The sequence below is a fragment of the Vigna unguiculata genome, chromosome 7 (assembly GCF_004118075.2).
Source record: "Vigna unguiculata cultivar IT97K-499-35 chromosome 7, ASM411807v1, whole genome shotgun sequence".
In the NCBI taxonomy this organism is placed as follows: Eukaryota; Viridiplantae; Streptophyta; class Magnoliopsida; order Fabales; family Fabaceae; genus Vigna; species Vigna unguiculata.
The window spans coordinates 32,823,925-32,837,049 of record NC_040285.1 but is presented as its reverse complement, the minus strand read 5'-3'; the positions used below and the strand labels follow the sequence as shown (position 1 = coordinate 32,837,049).

At 33.1% G+C, this 13,125-nt stretch overlaps 2 protein-coding genes across 2 annotated transcripts; one reads left to right on the top strand and one right to left on the bottom strand.

Moving 5' to 3' along the window:
- Positions 1–802: 802 nt before the first annotated feature.
- Positions 803–3,903, bottom strand: LOC114189823. Its single transcript, XM_028078523.1, has 3 exons — positions 3,730–3,903; positions 3,328–3,398; positions 803–1,704 (listed from the first exon to the last, which is right to left on the bottom strand). Exons 1-3 carry the CDS (start codon positions 3,779–3,781, stop codon positions 1,123–1,125), a joined length of 705 nt encoding a protein of 234 aa, XP_027934324.1. The 5' UTR covers positions 3,782–3,903; the 3' UTR covers positions 803–1,122.
- A 1,600-nt stretch (positions 3,904–5,503) lies between these two features.
- Positions 5,504–12,765, top strand: LOC114191559. Its single transcript, XM_028080798.1, has 7 exons — positions 5,504–6,237; positions 6,626–7,393; positions 9,929–10,281; positions 10,564–10,775; positions 11,583–11,839; positions 11,925–12,103; positions 12,213–12,765. Exons 1-7 carry the CDS (start codon positions 5,985–5,987, stop codon positions 12,279–12,281), a joined length of 2,091 nt encoding a protein of 696 aa, XP_027936599.1. The 5' UTR covers positions 5,504–5,984; the 3' UTR covers positions 12,282–12,765.
- The last annotated feature ends 360 nt before the right edge of the window (positions 12,766–13,125 follow it).

Genomic DNA, 13,125 nt, shown 5'->3' with positions numbered 1-13,125 from the left:
ATTAAAAGTCAAGAGTGGTTACTCCTTTAAGCTTTGTTTGACACAAACTTATATAATTAACCTATTTACTGTAGGTGGTTATAGATCTGGACCCACTTACAACCCACATCAAAATGAAGAAGAAAATCTTTTTTTTCTTTTTCTTTTCTTCATTGTTGACTTTGTTAAAGAGAACAAGATAAATGACTTGATTGTGTTGTGCTAAGTCGGTAAACTCAAAAACTATCTATTAAGTTGACAAACTAGAGATTTTGCCTCTTAGGTCTGATATTCGTAAGAGAAAATGTTAATACTATTTTTATTATACACTTCTAATAATTGCCTAAAATAAGTTTAAACTTACAATTTTTTGTGAGATTCACTTCTTATTTATAGTAAGTCTAAAATTAGTTAAAAATTACAACTTTATACTTTTTCTCATGATTTTATAGTTTGTAATACATTTTATCCATAATGTTTCAAATAAACTCTTGCACAAACTGAACACCAATACCTGCTGACAAAAACAAAGGTGTAAACCATCCCCTTTATGCTATCTTTCAATATTTAATGTTGAATTAAATTCAATGATAAAAAATTCAATATTTAGATATTATAATGATAGAATAAAAGCAGATCCATCTAACACCCCCAAATTGGAAAGAAAGAAGAAGATAACCATTAAATAGAATGGAATCCCTTACATCACTTCATGTTATTCCTTCTTCTTGCAAGCGATCCAAACAATAAAACCTATGATAATTTTATTTTATACCACTTTATCATATCTCTGACTATGAATCTAAAAGGAGAGAAAATTTGCTTTTTATTGTCAACTTGGTATCAAATATTATTTATAGCTCATCAACAATATTGAACATCTTTCAACACAAGAACATGATTTACAAACAACCTTATTGGTCTGGACACTATTACATCAATCAACAATTCAGAATAGTGTCTAAATCATAATTGCTAAACAGACCTCTTCAACTTGAGAATGAACTAGTTATTGGTATCCTAGAAAGTGAGAACATTTCTTCATATACAAGTACAAATGTCTTCCATTTATGTTGGAGAAGGTGAATGAATGAACCAAAAATTATGCACCAGTCAACAAAAAGATACATCTCACCCAATCATCTAGAATCGAGCCCAGCATCTAGTGCATTGTGCTATACAGTCTCCCTTGCAATCAACATTATAACCCAACACTTTTGGATTTCTAAGGAGAAGTTTCTTAAGAGAATTTCCGTTAATACTCCACTGCTCCTCCAGGATCTTTACATTGCCTTTCAACTCTTCCTCTAAATTACATCCAAGAATTTCTGGAAACTTTTTAAGCAACTTAGACAGATCATCATCAGAAAGATTTAAACTCCTTAGATAGTCAAGTATTCCATTTACTGTCTCAAATTTGGGAATTTCCATCGTACGTTCTTCTCCCCAATAAGGGGAATGAACAAGACCAAATGCTTTCCCAAGTATCTTGTCCTTTTCTTCATCACTGAAGTTAAATGCAGAAAGAGCTTGTTTACATGCTTCCCACGTGCTTTGATCTTCATTACTTGTGATTATACTTTCTATCTGTGCAGTTGAGCACAATATCCAATGTTTGGTAGAAGGATTTGAGGTCCATGTTGCTGTTGCTACACTTGGTGAATATCTACAAGAAAATCTGATATTTGGCAGTGGAATACTTGATGATGCAGCACCAAGATCAGCCTGCAAGATTATATGCAATTTTTAGACTTGGCGACCATTATTAGCCTTGTATATGACATATTTCTGTTAAATGTTGCATTTCAACTCTGTCCATTGCAGATCCAAATACCTTTTTAGGAATGATGGTGTGCATAAGGCATAAAAAAATACTTTTCTTGAGCTCTACAACAATACTTTTAACTGGTTTAGTTGTAAACAAGTAGTATTCTCTACCAGGATATCAAAGTCTAATTTTCAGTTCTGGATCTTCATATATTACTGATTGTGCAAAATTATAAAATAAAGTTCCGTGCTGAATAGGAAGTAAAAGATGTAAAATATGCTAGATAATCCAAGCATTTAGAATCAAGTCAACCGTAATGAAATCCCCACCTGTTACAATAATCAAATTGTAAAACTGTTCTTTTTATATTCTCTACTCCATTCTATTCCATGTTTCTTTACTAAAGTAATTTTAGTATCAAAGTCAACCTTCAAACCAAAAATAAAAGGTTTTGCAGTTCTCACAGTTCTCGCAGTTGGAGACAGTTAATACTGTTAGGAATACAAGTGTGAGTCTAAGTCCTACATTGACCAGAAATGAGAAAGTAAAGCACTATATAAAAATAAAGACCCATAAACCCATTGCCTTAAGGTTTTGGGTTGAGAGTGGTGTCAGTATCTTATGTGGTTAGGCTCAGATCTCATTGGTGTTGTTCTCCCCAGTGAAACCCCTCTGTAAAACCTGACAAATACATACTGTAAAACTATACCTTCTTTAACTCCAATTCCACCAACAAAAGTACAAAACCATGAAAGCATTCTAATGCACTTCTATCCTAGAAGGCTTATGAGAAACTAAACAGGTTAGTATGGTAATACTTTTCAATACTACAATTCACATGATGATTAGATGAATGCATACAGACAAAATGTCACTTTTAGGACAAAAGAGCATTCACTCTTCAGTTAATAGCATAAACTAGTACCCATTCTTTGAAGAAATAACTGTTCAAAAACATTGTGAAACCCATCACTCGGCCACTTTCTTGGATTATGAACATTGAAAATCCTAACACGGTCCTGTCCAAGAGATGGCAAACTTTATATTCTTGATTAGCTGACTGTAAGCAATTTTCCATCAACAGACTTCTCTTCAATTTTCACAGAGCAAGCAAACACAATAACCAATCCGACAAAACTTCCCAAATCAGAAGTGGAGTCTCTTCTCGGTATTTTATATTAACCTTTGTTTTAAAAATTAATTAATCACGCAGATTATCAATATGAAGCTCCAATTTTTATCGAAAAAAACACCAAAAGGGCTTACGGAACTCCATCTAACTTTTGTCCTAATATCAATTCAAACAAGATGTCTTCTAAACGTTCCTACATCTTCACTATTTGCATTTTCATAGCTAAGTGCTGAAAACCAAGAGAATTCCTTAAAACCTTCTAACTGTGGCTCACTTTTTTACTGACTAGCACCGATTCTTAACTTTCTATAATACGGATTTCGGCACTTCTTTGAAAAGGCCGATGAAGTAAATATAAACATGAATTCTGTTTTACAAATCATTCCGGACAAACCATTTCCTGGCAAACATGTTCATAAAACTAGAAAAATGTTAAGAAAACATTTACCTTGCAATAACAAAACTGCGCTGCAGAATCAATAGTAAGTAAAGGGGAATTCAACCGGTTCCCTAACATCCCTGCACTTGCAATATAACACATGAACATCTGATTACAGTAAACAGTAGTAAATTATAACACGGGACAGAGAAGAAGGTGAAAAAAAAATAAAGGTACCCAGAAAATCAAAAACAACTTTCCCACCTACACCATTAAGGTAAAGCAAAGTCCACCCTCCAAAAGAGTCACAAAAATCAAGGACACTCAAAAAGCAAATTCCTCATATTTCTCGTGTTGAGTTGAGATTTTGAATGTGATAATAAAACCAGAATTGCCCATTTTAAACGAAAGGGACGAGAAATGAATGAATAGCAGAAAAGAGGAAGAGAAGGATTGAAAAATTAAATGTACCAGAGCGTCGATAAGGAGACAGCGCCAAAGATGCAAACTTGAGACTCTCCATCAACGCCCTTATGCTTCAACGCTAATTGGCTTACCCAACACCTTCACTGAAAAACAGTGTTTTTGTGGAGTCATAGGTTCTACATTTTGGTGGTTGAGAAAATTGCAAGCAATTAAACCTTTTTGAAAATATAATTTTAAGATTAAATATCTCGCATCAATGATAATATATAATTCTTCACTGAAAAATAATATTTTGTTTTGACATATTTTCATGCCAGTCTTTAAAACATATAATAGTTAGTTATTGAGAAATAGTAATAACATAACCTAACCTTTTGTACTGAATGCAATGTTTTTTTCTATAAACAAAAAAACTTTAAAAGAAATAAATAATTCAAAAATAAAAGACAAATACGAAATTATTTTTATATAATAAGAAGTTTTAAGTTCAAATTCTAAATTACCAATTGTTTCCACAGTATTATTACTATTATTATTCATAGAGATCTACATTCTTACCCACTCAATTTATATTGACTTCTGTCATAATTTGAGGTTACGTTGAATTATTTAATTCTACTAAGAATTTTCAGCGTACGTAAATTTACTAGACTTCATATATGTCGGTTTTTTCATAGGAAAAAGAGAGAGTATATTTTCATCCTATTTTGTGTAACCTCCAATAATGTGTTTGAATTCTATAAAAAAATTGAGTTTAGTTGAAGTCAATCGAAATAAAAAGAATTGCATCGATTATATTATCATAATGTTTAATAGAAACTAAAAATTGATTTAAATGTTTGACCGAAATTTCAAACATACCGTAAGAATGTAATTCTTTTATCTATTCAGTCTTAGACAGAATACTTTTTTAACAATTTATTTTGTACACAATAAAGAGAGAGAAATTGTATTCAGTCTTTCTTGTACATATATTTGAAAATGGAAAATAACTTAAAAAACACAATTTTTAATTAAATTAAAAAATAAAATGTAAATAAAGGTCACTTAACTTTTTAAAAAATGTTAATAAATATTCTCACTGGTTGAAAAATAAAAGTTTATTTTGCTAAAAGTGTCATTTATAAATTCTAACTCTTTCATCGAAACCTTTTATTTATCAAGTCCTTAACTCGTCTTTGGCAGTATAAAGCTTTTAACTAAAATAGATTAACTAGACTTAATGTTTTATCTTTATTACCAGGAGTAAAAGTCCAAATAATTAAAAAGTTTAAATATTTTATAATAAGTGAGTTAATAATTTATACTACAAATTATACATTTTGATAAAGTTTGAATGAACTTCCTCTAAATTTTGTACTTTAAACTTGACCAACAGAATATTTTATGAATGACAATAAATGGCATTGCGCGCGTCCATTAGGTTAAAGTTACTCCTCTGGCTACGCGTATTGGGTAATGTTTCCTCTCACTTTCTTCATTTATTCTCATCATTTTCATCACTTGTATTGAATTAAAATTTTAAGTTTATAATCGCATATTAAAAATATAAGTTTCTTACCATATTATTTATATATAAATGATAATTAATGAAATATTAAAAACAAGTATTGTAAAATAGAACATAATTTTGTATTTGAGTAATATTTTAGTTTGTGAGTGAATGATACTTCTTTTTTGAAACATGTGGGATCTTCTAAAACTGGATCTAACCATGCTGCACCGTGTCAGATCTTCCAAAACTGGATCAAAACAATACTAGTATGTTTAATGGAACCCAACAAACAATTAATAATTAACAGTAGAGTGATCCAATCACTTTCATTTTCTCATTTGATATTTTTCTGTCATATGGAAAAGGAAAAGAAGAAAACAGAAAGTTTAGCCCAATCTTTGAATCCCAATCATTAAAAGATTATATGCTTTATTGGCCTCTAATTTCAGGGGGAAAAAATAAACCCATTTCCGCCCAAGACTCCGGCGGCACAACGTCGCCGGTAACGTTTCTCTCTCTTATTTACTCAACCTCTGCTTCCTCTCATACATATCCATTTTTTAGATTAATAAAAAATTGAAAACTGGGTTACCCATTTTTTGTTTTTCCAAAGCACCAAGAAAATCAAGCTTCGTCTTTCATCGCTTGCTTCACACTCCTCTTAACCTCGTACCCACCTGAAATCTACAGCATCTCATCACACCAAAGTGTGGAAGTTTGAATCTTAGAGGAAAAGGAGCACGTGGGTAAGTGGTGCTGGGTAGAGAGAGACACAGAAACGGTGTGTGTGCATCATTGTTATGGTATGGCTCAGCAGAGGCAATCGGGAATGGAGAGGCTTGGGGTGAGAGTGGGGGCCCACGATCTGCACCACACCAACGGCGCCGGTGATCACGTCGCCGTCGGGATTCGCAGTGGCACCGCTCACAAGCAGCCGCGGTCCCGGCGATCGGCGCGATCCGACAGGGGCACGCAACTGTCGGTGGCGGCAATCCTTGTTTTCCTCTTCCTCGTACTTGTCGTCACTGTGCTCGTCTTCTCTTACATTTCTAGAGACGGTGAGGTTTTGTTTTTTATGAATCTTTTCTTTCTTTCTTTCTTTCTTTCTTTGATCATAATGCCTTTGTTGATTTTTGGTGTTCTCGAGCACCCATGTGAGTGAACACTGTGGGTTTTGCATGAACTTGAGTGCGATTTCTTGTTTGGTTTTTGAATGGGAGAGGGTTTTTGAATCTGTAGTTTTTCTTGGTTGATGTTTGGTTTGGGCCGTTCAGTTGGTTGATTGGGGCTAGGTTATTTAGAGAAGTAGTAGATTGAGTTCTTGTTTTCATCTGTTATAATCAAATGTTTGCTGTTGCTTCAGCATCAGAGTTCATTTTGTTCTTGTTATTTTTTTTTTAGTTTAGTTTGTTTCTGGCTCTTAAAGATTGTCAATCTGTGTTGCAGAAATAAGTAACAATGGCGATGACGGTGTTGATTTAAAGAGTGATTCTGATTTTCTTACAAATGTACCTCGGATACAGAAGAAGAAAGTCCTTGACTTTGGGCATGGCTCTGGAGGACATGGTCGAGATTCAAGATATTGGGATAAGGATGATAGGAGAAGAGATGGTGATTACGATGAGGATATGATGGAGCAGACAAGTAAGGATCCTGGAGATGAAATTGCTGAAGATGATGATGCTGTAAAGAAGGACCACGATACCAAGTCTTCTCACGATGGCTTAAAGCGGAGAGGCGATGGCTTGTATAATGAAGCAGGACGTCAGGAGCTGAAAAGATATGAAGAAGAATATGAGGCTTCTTTGAAGAATCTGAGACACTCCACCGAAGTTGATGGGAAACTGTTGCATGAGACTAACCTTGAAAAGAGAAGTGCGTCGGATGACATTGATGATGAATATGATGATTTTTTTGATTTTAATGATGCTCAATCGGAAAACTCTAGCGATAGCAAAAATGTGAGAGGGGAACATTCTAATGCCAATGTGTTGGACAATGAAGTTCAGAAACAGAAAGAATCTAATGATTCTTTTGCTGAGGAAAACAATGATGATGTTACTTCTGAGGATTTTGAAGAGGCCTCTTCCTTGAATAAAAAGAATCCTCATGAGAGAAAAACAAATTCTAAACATGCAAGTACTTTTAATGGACAATCAACTAGAAAATCACACCCTGAAACAAAGAGGAAAGTCAGGCGCCGTAAATTTTCAGGTGAAGTTCATTCTTTCTGATTGTTTCTTTAGTAGATCTCCCAAAGTATATCTGTTGTATGGAACTCCTTTTGAAAGTTATTTGCATCTGTATTCAGAATCACCATTTATTTGGTACCAATACTACTGTTGCTCATGAAGATAGATTTGCTGGCAAATGTTGTAGTTTTGTTCTGTTGCAGGTTTTTCTAAATAAAGGATAAAATTCTCACCCTTAAAGAAAGTTAATCTTAAAATGGGGAATTGTCTAAACTTTCGGGCTTCTTATGAGTTAAGTGAGGGGGTATTGTCTGGATGTGTTGGGAATATAATTTGAGATATCCTCCTTTACGTGTTGAATATGCTCTTCCCTATGAAGCTCGTCTCTTTAATGGTGTGTCCATGTGTCCTATATGAATACGACACTCACTCGACATGTATTGGTGAACTATCCAATTTAAAAAATGTTTTTTTTGGGTTTCTGACATAGTTCTAACCTGGCTCCAACACTAGTTTAACAAGGACAAACACGGTGATTTTTTAAAAATTAGAACCTTATTCTGCAAGTTTCTGTTATGATTATTGAAATAAGAAGCGCGTCCTGTATAATCAAGAATATTTAGATTATATGTGTATTATTAGGAATGCTTTTATTTATTCTCCTATCATATCTTCCTATAATGTCGAATTTTTTGACGTACTTTGTCTTTAGATGAATCTCGGTTAAAGTGTTTTTTTCAATGATGATAATCAAGAAGGGGATGAAATGTCTTAAATTAATTGGATCCTCTTTTCACTTTTTTGGATTTTAGATAGACTGATTATAGTCATGTTTGTACAAGGTGACAATATGTTTAGATTGTTATATTTGACTAACTTTGTTTATGGATGATTTTGAATATATAAATCTTGATTGTCAATTTTAATAATTTATAATGATGTTCAACACACACACACACACACAATCCGTGTCACCGTGTGTTACATTTTGGAGATTATGCATGTTGCAGTGTTCATGTCGGATGCCCGTGTCAATATCTTGCTACGTAGGTTGTTTCTTACTTTTGTTTCTTCTACATAGTCAAAATTATCTATAAAAAGTTAGTCAATATACCAATTTGAATATATTGTTACCTAATATAAAAATGAATTTAGTCCATTTATCTAAAGTCTAAAAAGTGAAAACAGGATTTAATTCATTTAAGAAATTTCACCTTCTTCTTGTTTGTCATCATTGAAAAAGACACTCTTGGCAAGGTTCATCTAAAGACAAATTAACACCTTCAAAAAGTTCCACAATATATGATACGAGAATAAATAAAACCATTCCTAATTATATTGGATACCCTCTTTATTTTTATAACTACAGCAGAAACTTAACCGATAAGTTCCTGACTTTCTAACTTATAAAAAAAATCGTGTCTGCCTTTGTTGATGTTGTGTTGGAGCTGTGCCTTAGTTACGTTGAACCTGTGTCCCAGGTCTGAAAACGTTTTCTAAACCCAACACTTTAGCAGAGTGTATGATATGTGTTGTGCAAGTGCCATAAACGTGTTGGTGTCTGATACATGATGGACACATGAACATGCCATGGCAGAGCTTCATAGTTAGTTAGTGATTGTTGTAAAAGTAGAAGTTACCTATGTTTGGTCATATTAAAAAAAAGGTGTAGTGTCCATCCATGTTTTTGAAAACAGCTTTGGGGGACAAGCTTATTGCAATAAGGTAATAGTAACTCGTCAAAATATGCTGTTTTCTGCTTATTTTTGGCTTCTGCTTTTCCAAAAGAAGTTGAAATGAACATCTTCAAGAAAACATGGTAAGTGTTTTTCTGTAAAAGAAAGTTCTTTTTTTTTTTCTCATAAAAGATCAAACAAACACAGCTGTAGAAAAGCAGCAAGTTTCTGTTTTTTTTATATTTTTAACCGTTTAAGGACAAAATATATGAATACTTACTAATGTTATTTTAAGATGAGCACTGGATGGCTTTGATTTATGGTCCACCAACCAGGAGATGATCTTGTAGGTACAAAAGTCAAGAGGAAATCATGTTTAAAATATAAGTTTGAATGTGTATTTTATTCAAAAACAGATAAATTGATCTATTCAAGTTGGTTTCTAATTTGTTAAAATACTATATAATATTTAAAAGATTTGATGTTTTTCTTTGTTTGATAAATTTCTGGTTGAAATTGATTCCATAGAAATTTCAAATCTGTATAAACATGGTTTATGTGTGATTAGTTGTTTTTTTTCTCTTTGCTTCCTGCTGTCACCGTTTTTTCTCATGTATCTATGTCTGAGAAAGATTTACCAAATGACGTTCTTAAAATTGATTCAAGACCTGTTTACAGGCTAATTAATATAATTTATAAATATTTTTAACTTTATATAGATATATCTAATTGGTCTTGTTTTTAATTGTTTTAAGCCCTCTTTGGACTTTCAAACATTCCTCAAAGTGGTTCTATTCATGATATTTTCTCTGTCACCACTTTTATCACAAGTATAAAAAGATAAGAAAGAATATCTTGTTGACATGTTACCTATTAAACAGGATCCTGTGAGATGAAATTGTTAAACTCAACTTCACAGCTTGTAGAACCCCTAGAAAGTCGAAAATTTGCAAGATTTAACTTACAGTACACAGAGATGGAAGAGAAGCCCCTGGGAGAAGAACAATGGGTTCCCAGATTTGCTGGTCATCAAAGCTTAGAAGAGAGAGAAAGTTCATTTTTGGCCCGTGATCAGAAAATAAACTGTGGTTTTGTTAAAGGTCCTGAAGGGTCTCAGAGTACTGGGTTTGACTTGACAGAAGATGACGAAAGTTACATCAGTAGGTGCCACATTGCTGTGATCTCATGCATATTTGGAAATTCTGATCATTTGAGGACCCCAGCCACCAAAACGGTAATTGGTCTACTTTATCTTTTAGTTCAGTTTATTGGTTTGAGATGCATTCGGAGGTTAAGAATCACTTATTCTAGTAAAATGTTACTCTCTTTGAAGTTTCATTCAAGTAAATTGTCAGTGCTCTATTCTTTGTGTGGCATCTATAATCTATTACTATTTTTATATAAATCTGTTGTGCATTTTGATTATAAGATTTCCCAAAAGTCTCTATATAAACTTTTTGATGTAATTGCCACCTAGTATGTTTTATTGTATTGATCCAAATCATTGTGGTTTCAGGTCACTCGATTGTCAAGGAAGAATGTCTGCTTTGTTATGTTTACGGACGAAATTACAGTTCGGACGCTCTCTTCAGAAGGGCATGTGCCTGATAGAATGGGTTTCATTGGCTTTTGGAAGTTGGTGGTGGTGAAGAATCTACCATATGATGATATGAGAAGAGTGGGCAAAATACCTAAGTTATTGCCTCATCGACTTTTTCCTTTTGCAAGGTGAGACTGATATAAGAAGGAATAGGGGTTCTTTTGAAATTAACAGTAATGATTTGGATGATGTTTTAAAATATGGTGACTGCTACGGGGCGTTAAACAACAAGAAAGATGTGTTGTATAAAATGGTAAAATTTTAGTTAGCTGATTCTAACATTTGATTCTTTTATTATGTACACCATATCCTTGTGTTGGAAAGAGTATTGTAAAGGAGAAGCTAAAGAGTGTGACCATAGGGTAGATGTCAGTGTCCGGTTTTTACTACCAATAAAGAGCCTTATAACGGCACAAAGGTTAGTGCTTGATGAATCTCTGATGGGGTTGAATATTGAAAGAGATTTGTGAGGATTATTATATAAGTTTTAATGACTGATTTATTGGCTTGAACATACTGTCATTATACTTGTGGATACTATTGTGTGTTCCAGTGTTTTATAAGTTGGAAGTGTTTCTGCGAAAATTCTAGACTACCTTGGTATGTTATATAACTAATGGCTTAAATTTTAGTGATTCTTCAATTCCCCAACCTTTCTAGCCTAAACCAACTTGGAAAATGAATCTTTGTGCATTTCCTAGTTTTAGAATTTTGGTTATTGGAATAGTTAAGTCCTTATTGCAATGGGGATTGATACAAATACAAATTTATTTTGTATGTGGTGTTCTGTATATATATATCTGAAATCTTTGGAAAGGTTTCTTATTAATTTTCTTTGTTAGTTAATTTAGTTACTGTTTGTTTTACGTATAATTTTCTTTTCTTAGATGTTCATTAACTTGATGGTTCTTCTTTTCTTTCAATTTTCATTTCAGGTATTCAATTTGGCTGGATAGCAAATTACGGCTTCAGCTTGATCCTTTACTTATCTTGGAGTACTTTTTGTGGCGCAAGGGTTATGAATTTGCAATATCCAATCATTATGATCGGCATTGTGTATGGGAAGAAGTAGCACAAAACAAGAAATTGAACAAGTATAATCACACAGTTATAGATCAGCAGTTTTCATTTTACCGGGCAGACGGACTGCAAAGATTTGATGCATCGGATCCAAACAAGCTTCTACCAAGCAGTATGTTCTGTTAACCATTTATTTTCTGTCAATTCTCCGAAGTTGTTGATTAAATGAACTGATGTGATTTACATAATCTTGACAGATGTACCTGAAGGTTCTTTTATTATTAGAGCGCACACCCCAATGTCGAATTTGTTTTCTTGTCTTTGGTTCAATGAAATTGATCGGTTCACTCCTCGTGATCAGCTGAGTTTTGCATATACATATCAGAAGCTGAGAAGGATGAATCCAGATAAACCATTCCATCTGAATATGTTTAAGGTGAGGCAATATAAGCTCAGCTACATGTTGATAGTTTATTTGTGCTGTAACAGTACATTGTGGTCGTGATGAAAGTAGCATTAATGGTTTTTTCTTCTTCTATGACCAGGACTGTGAAAGGAGACACATAGCCAAGTTGTTCCGTCATAGATTGGATGAGAAGAGGATACATCATTAAAAAATACCAGTTTTTATCAACATTTTTATGATATGACAAGATGTACTTGGCCAGTCTTGTCTGTATCTGTTGAAGTTGATCATCTGCTGCAGAATGTGTTATATGAAGATTCAGTGATTTGTGCTCCAGCACAGGTGATTGCCATGAAGGTGAAGTGGTGTTTTCAAAGTATGATCTACTACGGTGCAGCTGCTGTGTCACAACATAATTTTGTGGTTATGTTTTATATATTTCTTGTATCTGTCCATTTGTGACATGATTCATTTATGCCCTGGGAGACAACACGCAAAGCATCAAATGACTCACTCCCTCTCCATCACTTCCACTACCTCATTTTTCTTTTTCTAAATTGGGATTGTTTGTATGTAGAAATTTTTGGTAGGCCATTAACACTTACCTTAGAAATCTCACTCGTCATTCTTATTGTTTTATTATTATTATTATTTAAACATTTCATTATACTAAGCACGGATGAGTTGTTAAACTAAATGTGTAACACTTTCTCTACTGCTCCAAAATTCAAACACCTCTCTATCTCTGTATGTTTTTGGTTACTAGGTTCTTTTACGAAAATGACTATTTCTTCTGCTTAAATTTTGTACTTTCCAGAGATGTACACTTTGAACCATAGTTTTGTTTCAATTAACACTATTTTTTATATATAAAAAATAAATAAAATTGAACTTTGATTTTTCTATTATTTTTTTCTTAATATGGATGACTCAGTTGAAAACTGTTTCATCAAATCAACTCAAGATTTCACAAATTTGTGCTGATAAATAATATAACATTTATCCATTTATATAACAGTTGTCAGTGTTTCCCATAATACTAACTATTCAAA